Source organism: Polypterus senegalus, chromosome 12, assembly GCF_016835505.1.
Source record: "Polypterus senegalus isolate Bchr_013 chromosome 12, ASM1683550v1, whole genome shotgun sequence".
Taxonomy (NCBI): Eukaryota; Metazoa; Chordata; class Cladistia; order Polypteriformes; family Polypteridae; genus Polypterus; species Polypterus senegalus.
The window spans coordinates 63,961,697-63,980,497 of NC_053165.1; the positions used below are offsets into that span (position 1 = coordinate 63,961,697).

The following is an 18,801-nucleotide window of genomic DNA, read 5'->3' on the forward strand; positions in this document are numbered from 1 at the left end:
GAACCCACAACCCCACAGTTTACAGTCCAACGCCCCAACCGTTAAGCCACACCAATTAATAATAAATTAAATTATTCCAATTAATGATCACTGGGATTTTTTGCTAGTGGTATTAATAGGAACAATTAAAAAGATGACTGTCGTCGTTCCAAGACGTCTCGCTTACTCCGCAGCGAAACGAGAAGGGCGACAGTTGAGGTCTAAATAAAAACAACGGCAGTTGCCCTCCACTGCCCGGTTCCGTTGCCCTCTCCCGTCCTGGTCTGGCCGATCCGTGCCGTGCCGTGCCGCGCCGCTGTGAGCTCCGCTTGCTCGCTCTCCAGTCGGCGCAGGCGCTGTGGCGTCTCGCAAAGCTGGATATTGAGTGTTTGCATTGTGTCTGAACTGCCGGCGAGCTTTAAAAAAAATATTATACCAAGAGCAGCAATGTCGGGCAGGTCGGTCCGCGCGGAGACCAGGAGCAGAGCGAAAGATGACATCAAGCGGGTGATGGCCGCAATTGAAAAAGTACGAAAATGGTAAGGAAGAATTACATAGGCAGAGGGAAAAAAAGCCACGGGTTCATTATCTAAGAAGAGAAAGCACATCTTGTGGGGGAGGAGAGAGCGAGAGCGAGAAAAGGAAGAAAGAAAGAATCGAATGCCAGGGTCATCTCGTGCTAAATTCGAGAGCCTCGCGCCGCTGGCACAGGTGTGCAGGAGCGCACTCGCACCGCTCGCAACATTTCTTTTGCTAAAAAGGGGATTTTTTTTCCCATTAAGAATTAATGTGGGCTGAACCCAGAAGCCATTTCGTTGCAGTCACATGAAGGCTTTGCTTTTTTTTTCCCTCTCCTCTCTGTCTGGTGTAATGCCGGCTGGAGAGAGAGGGAGAGACGGGGAGAGGGGTGACTCTCGTGGATTTTGCGGAGTTTTAGGAACCCCCCGTGCACGCCGTCGCGGTCCCCTCCGCCTTGTCACTCACACGGAGCCGACGGCGCTCTCGAGTCGGAATTATTATTTTACAGTCGCGGGCTTTTAAATTTAGCGCTTTCAATCGCTCTCTCTCTCACTCTCTCTCTTCACAGCCGGCGACATAGCGTGCGGTCCGAGCCGCCCGGGGGAAACACGCCGGCTTTTGGCTTTCCAGCACTCCGGAGTCCGGCGAATGGTAGAGTGAGCCTCCGAAACCGGAACGGGCCAGCCGTGGGCCCGCGTAGCGCCACCCGGTGCCCCATTCACAACTAATTGTGCACTCGCCACACTTTACTTCGGTCACGAGTGGTCTGACCCCACCCCTCCCCAAAATCAAAACGAGTCCGACTCGGGGACACCCGGCTTCGGCAGATGCTTCCCGTGAAGAGCGGTACTTTACATTGATCGAGGAGTGCGCGCTCGTAAATAGACGGGCACGTTCACGGAGTACTTGTTTCTAAACGTGAAGTCTGTTAGGCGAATGGGCTTTGCTTTATCACCGTCTAGGCACTTTATGGGAAATCGCTAATTACAAATTACATTTTAATATATTCTCTCTCTTTTTTTAATTATTTTTATCGATTTGGTAGCTCACTTTGTTTAACAGTAAGCTGTTGGTTTTAGCTAAGCCTCAGTGACCCAGTCCTGAATTTACAAGAAATGAGTAGATGAGTGCGCCTTGTTAATTGTCAGATCTTTCATACAGTGTTGCCTTTTGGCTTAGTACTACCAGGGCAGGCTCTGGTTCAAGCAATCCCATGTTCTCAGAAGATGGATTGATAATACAATGTGCACCGCAGTTGTGCAAGTTTACATGCATGCCAATGGTGTCTGTACAGTTAACTGCACACGTGGAATTAACAGTATAGTACATTTAACTGAAAACATCTTTATAAATGGAAGTTTGGCAACCAAACCAGTTTTTCTTTATCATTTCTTGGTTCATATTATGGGATAAATCACTTATTGCAAATTACACATTTCAAGAATATTTTTTGTTTTTGTTCTTTTTCTTTATGGTAATTCAGTTTGTATAATGCACTGGTTATCACCTTTGGAAGTTTTAATTATACCATGATACGGATTTTTGGCATTACCACCCAATCCTATGCGGCCACTCTTTATAACACACTCGTGTTTTAGTTGTGGTATTTTATGATCCCTGCGACGCTAATCTGGATAAACCAGTTCGGAAGATGGATGGATGGCACTGTATATAATAAGATAACAAAAAAAAAACTACAATACATTTGGAAATTACCATTTTGTAGGATTCCCTCTCGTTTGGTATTCAGTGTTGATACCAACTGTCTGCTTTTACCTCGTATACAAAATAGCTTTTGGGAGAGAAATTGTAGTGTCAGTTTCCATTGGATGTTGGTCAGAAATGCGATAATTTTAATGTACTCTGTACACATGATAGTACTATTACTACTACTGAATATTTTGTTTTTGTTCTTTTTCTTTATGGTAAATCAGTTTGTATAACCATATTCATCTGGCTTATCTAGCATGAACTTGGAAGACACAGGACAAGAATGGGTGACTAAATGTGCGCTTTGGTAATGCATGATCTCCCATCCAATGCTGGTTCAAGTCTTAGCACTACCAAGGCAGGCTTAGGTTCAAGCAACCTCATATTAGATTAAGCGGGTCAGAAGGTGAATGGATTGATAATCAAGGTGGAACAGCTTCAGTTATGGAACGTGGCAGTTACTGCAAGTTTACACACGTGCCATCTTGATTGTCAAGAATCAGCACAGTTGAATTGCTAGTGTTGAATTAACACCTAAAAGTGTCTTTTGAAAAGAATACCTCCAATACATACAATTTTAAGGGTGACTGTAACACTTTTAAGAGTTCTTTTAACCGGACTGATTTTGCTGTCTATCAGTTTTTTCAAATATGAATTATTTTTTACTGCCACTTGGACTTGCGCTAGTCCAGCTCTGAACTTGAACCGTCCGGCCTTTATAAAATGGACAGGCAAATGAACGTCCAACAGTATAGACCTGTCTTTGCTACCATTGAGTTTTTATAAAGCAGTGCCTTTCTTTTACTGATCAATTTGTGATTAAGAAAGAACAGTTTTTTTTTTTTTTTATTAATTTTATTACAATCCATACAAATCAATCAAGATTTTACAAAAAGAAAAATTGAGGTAAGAACAGATCGAAAGAACAGTTTTAAGCAAATAAATGGATGCGCAATCCCCAACAATTGTAAAACAAGGAATTTCGAATGGATAAGGGTTATTATAATCACGTGTACAGAGTACAGTGAAATTCTTACTTGCATATGGGCTGATGAACATGCAGCATGTCCCTACTCTCCGACACCATACTAAATGAGTCGAACTGCCTTACCTCGAAACTTCTCTCTTGTTTATTCACATCAGTGGTGGCTCAAAGCAAAGATGTGGGCTGGACTGCGTAAATACGTTTGTGTGGCTTCAAAGATAAAATCATTTTGTCAAATTTAGTTCAGTTACAGCTTCAGCGGATACCAGAGCCTATCCTAGCAGCGCTGGGTGAAATCGGGAAGGAGCTCTGGACAGGGCGCCAGTCGGTCATTGTACTCACTCACACACACAGGGTCATTTTAGAGTCCGCAGTCAACTCGTATGTCTTTAGGGATGCAGTAGGAAATCTGTGAGGACACAGGGTGCACATGTAAACTTCACATGGGCAATGACCAGCCATAGTATTTTACAACTCAAATCCATGCACTGGATCTGTGAAGCAGCGGTAGGGGCATATAAACAAGAGCATAATGAAGTTCTTACCTGCATGTCCAACCAAACATCATGTCGTCTTAGAAAATGCCAGACTGACCACTGTGCTGTTGTGCTGCCTGGACTCAAAAATAATAAAGGCCAATTTGGTCAGAATCCGTGGTTTGCCTTAACAGTTTATTTTAAACAGAGGACTGTGTAAGCAAGGGGTAGCAATAAAAGAGAGGGTCCACCACAACCATACAATTCTCATCAAATTCTACAAGTGGCAGGAATCTATCCCAGCAAAACTGGATGCAAGGCAGGAACCAACCCCGAATGGCAGTGCCAGTCGATTGCTGAGCTTACACACACACTCTCCATCATTTTAAAGTTGCCAGTTAATTTAATACGTACTTATCTGGGGAGAAACTCATGTCGTCAATCCCTGATTTGGGTTATATGGATTAGACAGTGGGTTTATGTTTAGAGCATGCTGGTCCACCATAAACTTAACAGAGACCTAGACTGGCCAGGCTGGTGTTTGGTCACACCTTTTACTTTGCCCTTTCTCTCAGCTTCTATCCTTACTGGCCATTATTATGTCAGCTTTATTCTCCAAAGTGTAATGAAGCCCACCTATGTCTTATCAGAATTATGTCGTCATGCACTTGCAAATTACAAAATGTGGACTGATTGGTTTCTTACTGTAAAATAAAAGTGCAGTTTGAAGGACATTTATGTAGCAGGTGGTATGGTTGAGTGTCTTTGGACAAGGCTGTAGCTGAAGTCCCCACATCTAGGTCTCAGGTTAGTGCTGTAGTGGAGAAGGACCTCTCTGGGGTAAGGCACTGTATAGTCCTAATGTGGCCGCAATGGCTGCAAGTTTTCATTCCAACTCAATTGCTTAATTAGTAACCAATCCTTGCCAGTCTCAGACCGTATTTCATTTTATAGCTTGTTAGTCTACAGTGTTAGGTTCTTATATGGTAGATCTTTTCCTTTCCAAGGATATTATCTAAATGATTTAAAGCCTAAAATGAATAATTTTCAGTCTGTTACACTTTTCTCTTAAGTGTTTTATTAAACCCAATAGAGCATGATGAATCCACACAATGGAAACAAATCAGGTTGGTTCATTTGCCATTTGTATCGTATTGCTAATAACCGTGAATGCAGCGGTTTAAGGCTGAAATGAGCAATTAAGGGTGGGGAACCTTAACAGGTGAGACCACTAAAATGAAGCATCAAAACGTCACTTGAGTAATAAGAGCTTCATCAGCATCTCATTAAAAAAGCTGGGTTGGAACAAAAACCTGCAGCCACGGCGGCCCTGGAGGAGCGACGCAGCCCACCCCTAGTCTAGTGGCTATGGGATGCTGGCTCAGTCCCCAACACCAACCTGTCGTTTGATGTCAAGCAAGAATCTGATTGCACCGAGACTTGCTTTGAGGTTGAGAGAGAGATTTTATCTACCCTTGGGAACAGTGGCTCTCTGTGAAAGGCACTACATATAAAAGATTTCCAAGACAGGGCAGTATCCTAAAGGACTACAGTGTGGGTTTGTTTGTAAAGTACAAGCTTGCTGGTCTGATCCCCCCAACTGACTCATGTGTGACGCTGAGTGAGTCACTTCACTGTCAGGGCTCCAGTGTCTTTGTGCACTTTTGATTCCTCATTTGCTTTGGAGAAAAAGGTTAGCATATGAAATAAATGTAAATGCCTCTGTGTTGGTCTAAGCTTATCGTGAGCTGCTGTCTCATTACAAAGGCATCGCTTCAGAAGGTTTTTGTTAGTTTGCATGAACACCCACAATGCAAAACCAGACAGCTAAGTCCCGTTATCACGACTCAAGTACATGTAGCAGTTTGTGGCTTTGGGCCCAGTCATCACTGAAGCCACCCCCGTTGTGACATGACTGGGTCCTGTAACCACCAACAGCTGTTCTGTTCATTGAGTGTGGTCCAAACTGCATGCCTATATTTTAGATTAGGCAGACTTGTACGCCATATTGGCTAGTTAATGTGACCCGCAGCAGACAGGGTTTAAAGATCCAACGTCTGACCAAGTGCATATGCTGTATATATAAAGATAGAAATTCAAGTGGAAATCTGAAATATTTGGAATCCGTTGTGTCACTTGGGTCAGTGTTATATTTTCATAATCATGGTGTATATATAAAGTTGCCATGTTGTGTTTTTTAAGTTCCATTATAAATTTGAAACAAAGTCAGTACCTGCTGTTGTGGCTTAAAATTGTGGAAACTAAAGTCCTGAAACGTAAAATAAGTCAACTTTAAAGCAGTACAAATGTATATTTCAGAAAACATGCCTTTCACATTTTCAAGTTACATTGTTTATAACAACAGGAGTCAATTGGAGGCAATATGTTTTATCACAGGTTCTGTTGTGGGCGAGTTTTCATTTGAATGAAGAAAAATAGCACAAGCCTCACGTGTTTTGAGTTATTTAGTGTGACTTTCTACATCTTTATTGTCAAACTCTCTCTGGGAGATAAAACTTTACCCTAAGTGCTCAAATCCACCATAGCATTCATGTAGTGACCTTAAGGAAACTACGCGCTGAGGATGTAAAAGGGAGGGACCCAGGTGATAAGGTGAAGAGCACAGCCGGAATGGCACAGAAAATCTGCCCCCCAAACCAACCTGAATACGTCTGTTTTGTGGAATCTTGAAATGCGTATCAATACTCAAAAAAATTCTTTGCTTAATAATAGACCTATTCAGTACTTTTTAAGTTTTTTTTTTTCATGATTAAACCAATGCCCCGTAGACTCCGTTTTAAAATGTAAGAACTTGTACAGTGTTTTTAATTTTTTGAGATTTATAGAGAGACATTTCTCTTATGAACACAATTTCCTTTGTAATTATTGTATAATGCATGATTATACAATTAAGCCTGCGATTAAGCCTGCATTGTAAAAACGTTTACGATCTGGGACCCTGTCACTGTCCTTACCTTGTAAATCTTTTTCTTTTTTTTTTTTTTTTGCACACTCAGCTTCTGTTGCAAACGTATGATACAAATGGAATGGAATGGCATTAGGGTGGTAGTTAGAAGGTTACGATCCATTGATAGCTCGTCTGTTCACGAGAATGGTTTTCACTGGGCAAAGCGTATTAATCTCTTTAAGCTTCACTTGTATTAAAACTATTACGATGGACTGGAGCTCTACTCCGTTGACGATTCCAGTTCGGCACAAAGACGATTCTTCATGTCGTCAGTTCTCACACTTCTCAATGGCCCGGGATTTTTCAGGTGATTTTCTATGTAGTAAACTTAATAAGTTATGGTGTAATGAAAATTGCATAATTAGATCTGGACCACCCTATATACTGTGTTGACTCCTCTTCTTACAAATGTAGTAACAGTAGTAGTAATAGTACTATCATGTGTACAGAGTACATTGAAATTATCGCATTTCTGACCAACATCCAATGGAAACTGACACTACAATTTCTCTCCCAAAAGCTATTTTGTATACGAGGTAAAAGCAGACAGTTGGTATCAACACGGAATACCAAACGAGAGGGAATCCTACAAAATGGTAATTTCCAAATGTATTGTAGTTTATCTTTTGTTATCTTATTATACAGTGCCATCCATCCATCTTCCGAACTGGTTTATCCAGATTAGGGTCGCAGGGATCATAAAATACCACAACTAAAACACGAGTGTGTTATAAAGAGTGGCCGCATAGGAGTGAGTGGTAATGCCAAAAATCCATATCATGGTATAATTAAAACTTCCAGAGGTGATAACCAGTGTCATGTAGTTGTATGTACTTTTCTGACTGAAGCTTATTTTAATTAACTGTGCAGCTGACTAATTATGCACACTTGTGTAACTCTTACTCCTCAAAATGCTTCTTAATGCTCTGCTCAATCTCAGACAGACTTGATAACCGGTGTTCTCCTCTGAAACTCCTCTCAAAATTATTAATATGTATATGTTTTTTTCTTACATGGTCACTCACTCTTACTGTCAAACAAATGCGGCACTACAAGACCCTCCCCTTCATGTCCCACCTTCTTGTTTGCATCGACTACACCGGTCTCTGTGTAATACTATGAAAGGGGTCGGCTCAGTTGCTCTACACAAGTTACATTAACTGTGAGACATGAGTACATCGATACAAAATCACTTTTACTGTTTCCTTTTGCATGTGCATTTTGTGTTTAAATTTGTTTGCAAGTTTTCTATTAATTTTTAGCACACCACTAAAAAAAAGGATTTTATGAATTCCGTACAAGCGGAACAATTTCTCCTGGCATACCAGCTGATCCTGTATATCCACTGCTAACATTTTGGAAATGCCCTTGTGACCATACAGTTGAATCGGGCAGATTTGAAATTGGTTGAACACCTAACCTGGTTTTTTATGAGGAAAAAGTCATGACTCCAGTTCTGCATAAATGCATTTTTAGACATGATATTCTTGTTTTATTTGTCAATAAAGTCACATTTGTTAAACTCTAAACAGATAGGATGTGCACTTCACAAAAAAACAAATAACTTCTATTGGGGTTTCTGTGGTAAACCATTTGTTGGTTCCATTTAATTGTTAAGTAGTTACTTTGGCAATAGGAAATGATTATCTGGGCAATAAAACTGGGGGGCTTATCTTGAAGCTGTCTCTCTTCACATTAATTGTTGTTAGAGTTTGAGTTTTGGGGTCCCTGTTTGTCATTTCTGAACCTTTTGTGGATTTAGGAACTGTTTATGCACCCCTCAAAATATTTTATCATTCATGGTAAAGTCAGTATGGTGCCATTTCATTGTTTTTATTGTTGATGCTGCTTTCTTCTGCTCATTTTGCTTTGCTGCAGGTATGTTGTTTATTTCAATGATGTCCGTTGCTAGTCTTATGATCAAACGTCACTAAGGATTTCATCCATGTATTGGATTCAGTAAGAAACAAAAGCAAATGTATTTTGTAGTTTAGACAGGGAAAAAAAAAATTGGATCATTTAGTTTATTTAACAAAATCTGTTGTTCACGCGTGCACCAGTGTTCCCTCCGCCACTGCAGCACTCCACCTGAGAATGGAAAAGGTGCTATATAAATAATTAGCCGTCCCCACGGCTTCGCCCACGTAGAAGTGAAACAGGACAGCGGGGAGGGCCCTGCCTGGCTCCCTATTCCTTATGTGATGCTTTCCCCTCCCCTCGGCCCACAGCCTCTGTGTTGGATTAGCACTAATATGTTGCTCCAGCAAGTAAACTATAATTCTTAGCACGATGAGAGAAGTTGCAAAATCAAATGGAATGTTCAAGCAAATTCTAGAAGAAAACCCGATCTAAATCGTTAAGTAGTTCTCTCGTTTGCTAGCTAAGCGGATGTAAGATACACCCACTGCGTCTCTCTCTCTCTCTCAGATTTGCGCAAATAAATCGGAACCGTACGTGAACTATGATACTTAGCACGATGAGAGAAGTCGCAAAATCAACCAGAATGTTCAAGCAAATTATAGTAAAAAATCTGATCTAAATCCGTTAAGTAGTTCTCTCATGAAAAGCGGACAGACATTACGGACAGACGTTGGATTTATTTTATTTTTTCTTTGTTTAAGTTTGTTTATATGAATATTTCAGTTTGTTTGTTTAGTGAGTTTGCTATATAAATGTTTTTACTGCTGTTTTATGGAATATTTTGTTAAGTCATTTTCAGTCTTTAAATTATTTTCTATTTGTTAATAATGTCACATTAATTTGTGTTGTTATTAGTTGTATTTGTTGAGCCCAAGGGGGACAGGGCCCCTCAAAGCTGCAGCAGTGTAGCTGCCCAAAGGCCTGTTTTAAAGGTTTAGCCTCCCATAAGTAAGATCTGAGACATTAGATCCTTCATATATTGTTTGGCTCCATTATTTTGGATACTTCCTTGTAAATATTGTAAGTTCTCCTTAGATTTTTTTTTGTTTTGGATTTCTTGCTCTTGTTTCTCGCCTTTGATTTCAAACATGGTGTGATACATTTTTGTTTTGGCCTATTGCTTTAGGCAATGGAAAGTGCTGGCTCTGTTTTCCTGTGTGTTTTACAATTACTATGTTTTTGTGTTATATTTTTGAATTTTATGTTTTTCTGTCAGCTGTCTCATGTGCATTTCCTGCTACTTGGAGGCAAGGGATGTGGCACCTGGATTCATGACCTGCTGACAGTTGCAACAGTGGGTTTAAATAGCTGCCCAGTAAGCCATGTCTTTATCCAAGCTGTGGATAAGAAAAAGCTTTCATAAACCCGTTCCAAGTGTTTCTTGTTTTCTGAATTGATCTCTTCTGTTACTGACTTTCATTTTGTACTTCTGACCTCGATTTTTGCCTTGCTCTTTGGCTTTCTGATTTTTCAACACTTACCAATCTCTTGGTTCTGATCCTTTTTTCTTTTGCGTTTCTGTCTCGGTTTGCCCTTTAACGAAATTGCCATTTTCTCTGACACAGCATTTTGTTTGTTTATTTTAACTTTGAAGCAATTTTTGATTGAATACATTTTTAATTAAAAAGATCATTGTTTAGCTTCTTTGGGCTAGGAGTTTTGGGATTTCTAGGCCTAAAGCCTATTTTGAGTTTCAGGGTCTCGGCCTATTTGAACAGCAGCATTGGTCTTTTGATGATCAGTACTGCTGACTTCTCTCCAGTTCTGCTTTCCTTTTTTTCTGGCTATTTAGCTCTTAATTCCATCACTTAAGAGAGAGAGAGAGAGAGATGGGATGGGAACATGCGCTAATAGCACGTTGCCGCACCCATCACACAACGAACCACCTGGATTGGCACCCAAGTGTTGTGGGTGACACCTCAACACCAAACTGGAACAGTGTGATTTTTTTATGGTGGGTGGAGTGCCATCCCTGCCAACAACCCCCAGGTTTTCCTTTAAGTTGGAGGACTTGCTTGCAGGGCTGGACGCAGAGTAACGTCATCACTTAAAGAGCAACTAAATATATCCAATATACTCGTATATCATTGAAATATTCCTGTAAGACAGTGTAAATACCGATGCCTTCTTACTTGGCACCTTCTACTGGTATCAGACTAACTATACAGCACTTTACATGATCGCCCATATATCACTATCTTGAATTGACTTTCTCAAGTTCTCACCGAGAAACCTTGTGTTTGAAAGCACATTACAATTTTAAGGGTAGCTACTTAATATAGGCCATCAAATGGTTAGGAGAGCAGCGTAATTCTATGACTTTAGACTGGGACAAACTGGCAGCCAGTGGACACTAGGGTCTTTGATACACTGTGGTTTGCACTTTTATAATGCTTGGCTGTACATGGTGCACCTTGTTCAATCTAGGTTTAGTTCTTAACTTGATTCACTTTTATCGCATCCTGCAACCCACAAAAGAGCGAGCCGTCTGGTCCCGTGTACTTGGAATTCTTTAAATGAGCAATCCATTTGCAGGATTCAAAATGAAGACCTTGAAGTGGTCATTTGAAGCTCTGTTTGTTTTCTTCACAATGACAAATAGCTGCTCTCTAGACTTGAGACCTCGGCAGCATAATTAAAGCTCAGGTGCCGTGTATGAATCGCTCTGCTCATGGAACAAAAACAGTAAAGTGTCTCCTGTCTGCTGCTGCTGAAAAGATGGAACCTTTGGGTTTGGCTGTGTTTAATTAACAGGCACACTGTGGAAAATGTGACAGAAAAAGTTTGGTGTATGGGGACTATTGCTTTACTCTGGGGTATTAAGAGTGATTTTTTTTTTTTCTTTAGTAGTCATACTAATATATGGTTGCTTTATGTAAGAGAAACTAGTCATTCTATAATTTAGTAAAGGTGTAGTAGTGTACATGTCCAGCTACTGTAAAGTTCAGAATTCTGGGTGCACCTGAATGGCGTGAACTGCTTTGTTTAATATTCTCTAGTTCTCAGATTATTATTAGGGACAGAATTCTATGTGTTTAATACTTTTTTCCCCCACCTTAAATTAATATTCCTTTTTTAAGTCAACTGAATAATATAATTTAGTGAAATACCCAGTATGTACACATACAATTATTACTTAACTATAACATGAATATGACACCCAATGCATTCCTGTTTATCATGGCACTGAAGAGTCGTGATTTGTTGCATTTTGGTCACACATACAAGTAAATATTTCACTGTACTGTACACATGACAATACTATGACTACTGTACACCACTTCTATAGCTTGAGCTCTAGCATCTGCATTGACTCCAGAATCCACAGAAGAAACGGAGCTGTTGACTTTATAGCTCACAGATTAAACAATTACACTTACTGTAAACACATCCACTGATATGTGATTGGTAGTTCTCATATTATTATATGGAAGAATGTCATTACAGTGTATAACTATAGTCAAGATCCTGATGTTTGAGAAATGTTTTGCTGTCATATAATAAAATGGTCAACAAACAAAAGTTTTGTTGTACTAATAATAGTTATATAAGCATGGTATGCTGTACATTGAAATCTTTACTTCTACACTGCTGGTCAGAAGTTTTAGAATACCTCAGTTTTTCTTCACATTTACTCAGTTGAAATGCAATGAATGACCTAAAGTGCTGAAAAGGTAAACAGTAAACCGCCAAGAGGTTTAAATTTAAAGTTTAGGTTAGCAAAAACTAGAAAAAAAAAAGAAAATTTCAGAATATTACAAATGGACCTTCTTCGGGGAACAACTAATAGGTTTCAACCTACAGATGTTCTGCCACAATTAAACTAAATGAAGCCTTGCAAGCTGAAGTGAACAATTTGCACGGGTGTCACAACTTCTGTTGATTACTTTAAAAACCTCTCTCTGTCTTAAAATCAAGGTTGGAACTGTATTTTTATTTAAAAAAGCCATTCTGAAATGAAAATGATCTCCGTTCACACATTGATCATTTAAAAGTCTGTACAGCAGCTGTCCTTTTGCCACTTTGTGTCTTAGCCACTCGTGTCCTGAAGGGGGGGCTGAACGCACGCTAAGGAGTTGCTGTCGGATCATCTGCTCTTTTGTTGCTGCTGGCGAGCTGCGTTTTCTGCTTGTCGAGCTTTGCGTCAATCATTTCAGAACCTGTACAGGAGCTGTCCTTTTGCCAGTTCACGTCTCTGCTGTTACCGTTGTGAAGGGGGGGTTTGAACGTATGCTAAGGAGAAGCGGTCAGATCATCTGCTGGATTCCTGCTGCTGGTCAGCTGCGTGTTCTGCTGGTCACGTGTCGTTTTTTTAAGAGCTGGGAGCACATGATGTCTGTCTGCCAAAAGCATTCCAACAACTGCTAGGTTAGATGCCCGTGAACTTGTTTTAAATGTTGTCTCACTGCAGTCAAATTGGCTTCCGAGAAGATCTTGTCTCCCTAGTCTCCCTCCCAGGATTTTTTTTTATAATAGAGAGATAAACCAGTCAGTGTGTGTTTAGAGTCTGCATTTTGAACAGTCTACATTTTTGGCCATCTTGAAGAGCATTTTCAAAAGTCTCTGTTTTCAGTGGTTAAAAATGGCAGGGCAGTGTGGATGAAAGGCAAAAATAGAGATAATTGTGTGCATCTATAAATAAAAATGTAATAGTGTGAAAGAAGCTTTAGTTACCTGAAACTTGTAAATAATACCAAAAGTCTCCAAATGCCAACAGTACAGACCAAAGCTGTGTTTGTAATGTGGCAGAAATGGTGGCACAGCATTTAATGAGAATTGTATGGTATGGCAATGAGGTACACTGTGCTCTTTATTACTGTTAGAGATGACCGTCTATTTGTCTGTCTATCTTCATTGAAAAGTTGCTTGGACAAAATCCACAAGTCCCAAAGTTATTGCCTGATTCTTTTAAGTGGTTGATTTTCAGCGTGTCTCATGGATCTTGCAAAGGCCCAGTTTGCCAAAAGCTATGTAAGTATGAAACGTCGGAAGTCTCCATACAGTTCGAGTCAATTCTTTAAAACTCATTTTAGAAACCCTGCACAGACTTTACACTAACAAACTTACATTTGGCATATCCTTTAAGAAATCTACTTTGTGCTGGGCATAAGTAATTTTTTTCAACAGTGTCCACAGACAGATTATTTCACTTTTCATTGACTATTTAACGATTCCAGTGGGTCACAAGTTTATATACACTTGGTTCATATTTGGTAGCATTGCCTTTAAATTGTTTAACTTAAGCATTCAATAAGCCTCTTACAATAAGTTGCTAGAATTTTGGCCCATTTCTCAAGACAACTACTGGTGTAACTGGGACAGATTCGTAGGCCTCCTTGCTTGCTGACACTTTTTCAGTTCTACCCACAAATTTTCAGTTGGATTGAGGTCAGGGCTTTGTGATGGCCACTCTAATACCCTGACCTTGTTGTCTATAAACCATTTTGCCACAACTTTGGATGTGTGCTTGCGGGCACTGTCTATTTGGAAGACCCATTTGTGACTGAGCTTCATCTTTCTTGAGATGCTTTTGCAGTATATCGAAATCATTTTCCTTCCTGATGATATCCTCTATTTTCTGCAGTGCACCAGTATCTCTTGCAGCAAAGCAACCCCACAACATGATACTCCAACCCCCATGCTTAATGGTTGGGATGGTACTCTTTGGCTTGCAAGCCTCACCCATTTTCCTCCAAACATAACAATGGTCATTATGGCCAGACAGTTCAATCATGGATTCATCCGAACACCCGACATTTCTCCAGAAGGTGAGGTCTTTGTCCCCATGTCCATCCATCCATTTTCTAACCCCATGTGCTCATTGCAAACTGCAGTCTAGATTTTTTTTTTTTTATGGTGGCTTTGGAGCAGTGGTTTTCTTCCTTGCTCAGCAGCCTTTCAGGTTACGTCAATATTGGACTCATTTTACTGTGAATATCAATACTTGTCTACCTGTGTCCTCCAGCATTTTCACATGGTTCTTTGCTGTTGTTCTGGGATTGATTTGCAATTTTCATACAAAAGTCCGTTCTTCTCTAGGAGACTGCATGCATCTCCTTGCTGAGTGGTATGACGGCTGTGTGGTCCCATGGTGTTTGTACTTGCACATATTATTGTTTGTACAGATGAACATGGATCCTTCTGGTGCTTGGAAATAGTTCCCAAGGATCAACCAGATTTGTAGAAGTCCACAGCTTTTCTCCTGAGGTCTTGGCTGATTTCTTTTGATTTTCCCATTATGTCAAGCAAAGAGGCAGTGAGTTTGATGGTCGGCCTTAACATACATCCACATGTTGACACAGCTATCAGGCTTGACATCATTTTCTGGAATTTTCAAAGCTGTTTAAAGGCAAAGTTAACTGGTGACCCACTGCAATTGTGATATTGTCAATAAAAAAGTGAAATACTGTTTTAAACAAAATGCCAAATTTATAGTTTGTTAGTATAAAATCTGTGAACAACAAGAACATTTATTTCTAGAGCACGTTTTCTTACAAATGATGAGCTCAAAGTGCTTTACATGATGAAGAAAGAGAAAAAAGACAAAATAAATAAGAATTAAAATTAGGGAACACTAATCAACATTAATAAAAGTAAGGTCCGATGGCCAAGGAGGAGAGAAAAAAAAAAAAAAAAAAAAAAACTTCCAGATGGCTAGAGAAAAAAAATAAAAATTTGCAGGGGTTCCGAGGCCACGAGACCACTCAGCCCACTCTAGGCGTTCTACCAAACATCAATGACCTCAATCAGTCCTCATTGTATTCAGGGTTTTCATGGAAGAACTTGATGATGACGGTCATGAGGACTTCTGGCCTTTAATCCATCAATGTAAGGATGTCACGGTGCTTTGATCAGGTGGTGGTGGCGCAGATCACAGAAAACCGGAAAAAGAACAGAAGAGAAAGTAGGGGTTAGTACGGATTCTGTGAAGGGGTTATACAGTGAATTTTAAAGAAGAAGTGTATGTAAACTTCTGACTTCAACTGTACTGTATGTAGGTGAAGCAATACTGCAATTTTAAGGATTGTGATATGTAGTAATATTCGGGATGGAGATTTTTTATCTCAGATGTTCAGCTGGTATTTTATTATACCGACAAAGTTAATGACCAGGTGCATGGTAGTGTTGTGCTGCTGGTTCTGTATACTATGCTATAAGGAGACCATTGTCACATTTGCCGGTTTGAGAAAATTGAATCCCTCAGACCTGTGGAGTGGTGATCAGGAAGAATTATAGTGAATAATAGATTTAGATGAGTGGTGGTTTGCTCCAAATGAAATCTTCTTGGTAAAGTGCTCCTGAATGAGTATTATATTCTGCCTCCTTTGTAAATTGTGCCTGTAATGAGAGAGCACAGATATGCCCTCACTTTTTATCTAAGAAGTTTATTGAGAACGCCTGAATGCTGGCGTATTTGAGAGGAATGTGGTTAGCAAAAGCAGGTATGCCCAGCTGGGAAAGGCCTATGGTGGAATGAGAATAGCAGTAAGGATGCTTTTGGAGTGATTTTTGCCAATTTTACTCTGCACACCTGCTCCATTCCACATTCAAATAGAAGAGTAAGCTTGGAAAAGAATGGAAGGCTTTTGTACTGCTAAATGTTTTGGCTTCTTCTTGGGCATAATGTGCTCTGTTACTTTATCCTGTTATTTCTGAATTCCTTGGGGGGGCAGCTGGTTAGTCCAGTTTAATTTGTGGTAAAACCCAAACATACTAAAAGCTTCCAATTACTTTTTAATGAAAAATAAAAGTGATTCTCTTCATGTATGAACTATAATATGCACATTGAAACCCACTATTTATAAATAGTGCATCACCAATACATTCCTAAACAGCTGTGGTGCTTAATGTTAGTTATTAACCTGTGAAGTGCCAAGGTGGCATGTTCTTCCCCTTAATACCCAGTCCTTACATGGCCTACAGTGAGCTTCTTAAATTGCTTGTACTTCAGCTTTTTAAAAACTACAACACTGGGATGGATGGCGTTCACTGTGGAAAACAAAAAAAAAGTGCTTACTGCATTTTCACATCTCATCTCTTTAATCCAATTTAGGGATGCAGGAGCCTGGGGCAGCACAGGACACAAGACATTAAACAGAACTGGTGAGGTTACCAGACCATCACAGGATTCATTCACAGTTACAGTCAGTCATTGACAGTCAAACTACCCAGTATTTCTTTGAGAAATGTAGGGGGGAAATCATAGGAACCAAAGGAAACCCTCACAGACACAGGAAGTAAGTGTGAAGTCCTTAAGGACATCAACTCAATGTAGGCTTCAAACCAAAAACCACCAGGTCAGTGAAGCAGCAGCGTCAGCCACTGTGCTATCTTGTACATTATGTCTGCATGTAAACACTTGATTGTCCTTTTCAGATCATGGCAGCTTGTTCATGCCTTTTCCTAACATATGGCTTTCTACAACTTTTAGTCTCATTTTGTTTTCAGCACTCATGTGAACATCTTATAGGTAGCAAGTATAGCATATAAATGAGAACTTTTACAGAATGTTATAAAGGGAAGTATGGTCTTTGTTAATTTGGGTCTTTCTGGCGGCTGATAATTCCCTGCTTGATTGAGATATCTTTGACAGATAAGTATTTATTATTATAACTTTGTTTTATTTACGTTTTTTTTCTGAGCTTTCCGTTATGTTTTTCATAATCAGCTCTTTTGGTTTGTGTTTTGCAACACAGAGAATCCAAGTTGCATAATGTTTTTTGGCGACTAAGTAGCGATGCTGAAGTAATTTTGTGTTATTCTCTGTAGTTTCTCATGGGTGTTGGCATTTTAGTAATAAACCTAATGTGCACAGCACGTGACATCTTTGGTGAGAGAAGTTAAAAGATCATCTCTGTTTGAGATTGTTGATAAACTGCCAAACTATCACCGACTCCGTGAACCAAGCCAATGCCAGGGTCCACATCTGAGACATTAGAACTTTAGAACAATCTGGACAAGAACAGGTCATTCATCCCAACAAAGCTCGCCAGTATTGTCCACTTATTTCTTCCAAAAAAAAACATCAAGTCGAGTTTTGAAAGTCTCTAAATTCTTACTGTCTACCACACTACTTGGTCGCTTATTCCAAGTGTCTATTGTTCTTTGAATAAAGAAAAACTTCCTAATGTTTGTGTGAAACGTCACTTCGGAATAGTTCAGTTATTACCGTTTGGTCACATAGGCACAGCACATAGAAAAAAAAAAACTATGTGCTCCGTAGTGACTTTCTCAGTTGGACATCAGCATATCATCATCTCTTGGACCAGTCGAACATGCTACTATCTCTGCTGCTTTCTTTATGCCATCAACCATCTGTTAAATGCAACACAAAATACAGTATATATATATATATATATATATATATATATGTGTGTATATATATATATATATATATATATACACATACAGGTAGTTCCAAGGTTATGGACATCCGACCTACGACATACAAACGGGGCCGCAGCTGCGACACATGCGCCTCAGTAACTGCCGCTTTGTCATCTTGAGCCTGGGGACACTGCAAGCGGTGGCTGGACGGAGGCTGGAGGGGGGAGATTTCGCTACTTTGCACAGTGTAGTGTCCCTCAGGCGGCTCCCGGCGACAAACGATTTCACTGCCTGCCCACCACACACAGCTTAGATTAAATAATGCCACATACTGTATAAAATGTATTCCCTTTTTTCATTTAGTAAAAGTTACCTAACTGGAAGTTGCCAAATGCTCTCATGGATTAACTGTACAGAACTGAAACAATACTTAAATTTAATTATATAGCTAAATCTACGGCTGGACTAAAAAGGAAAACAAAAAGCTGCAGTTCCTAACATCTGAAGCTGAGTGAACAGAGAACATGCTGTGTTTTTCAATTGAGTGCCTTTATATCTCACACAGGGAGAAGAAATGGGTGACTGTAGGCGACACATCCCTCAGAATCTACAAATGGGTCCCGGTGACTGAACCAAAAACAGAAGAAGTACGTGTCCAAGATATTATAATGTTTGCCTTTGTTAATTTACAACAGTATTATGATGGATGAATGTTTAAAGTGGACTACCATTAATGCAAGTGAATAATGTCAAAGCGTTTTCTTTGGGAGTTTGTGAATGATAACATTGTATGTCTTTAATGTTTAATTATTGCCATTTTGTTATTAACTGTGGTAGTGTCTGTGAGTTGCTGCGAAAGCACAATTGACACTAAGGTTCAAAAGTAGGGTTTGTTACACCAGTTTAGTTTGACATTG

At 39.8% G+C, this 18,801-nt stretch overlaps 1 protein-coding gene across 2 annotated transcripts in view; it reads left to right on the forward strand.

The window, feature by feature from the left end:
• The first annotated feature begins 251 nt into the window (after nt 1–251).
• The window catches only part of bcl7a (BAF chromatin remodeling complex subunit BCL7A), a 29,336-nt gene continuing 10,786 nt past the window's right edge, over nt 252–18,801 (forward strand). For both annotated transcript variants that reach the window (XM_039772709.1, XM_039772710.1), the window contains exons 1-2: nt 252–518; nt 18,450–18,531. In XM_039772709.1, the coding sequence (XP_039628643.1) occupies nt 427–518; nt 18,450–18,531 (174 nt within the window). In that variant the 5' untranslated portion in view covers nt 252–426. The remainder of the gene's footprint in view (nt 519–18,449; nt 18,532–18,801) is intronic.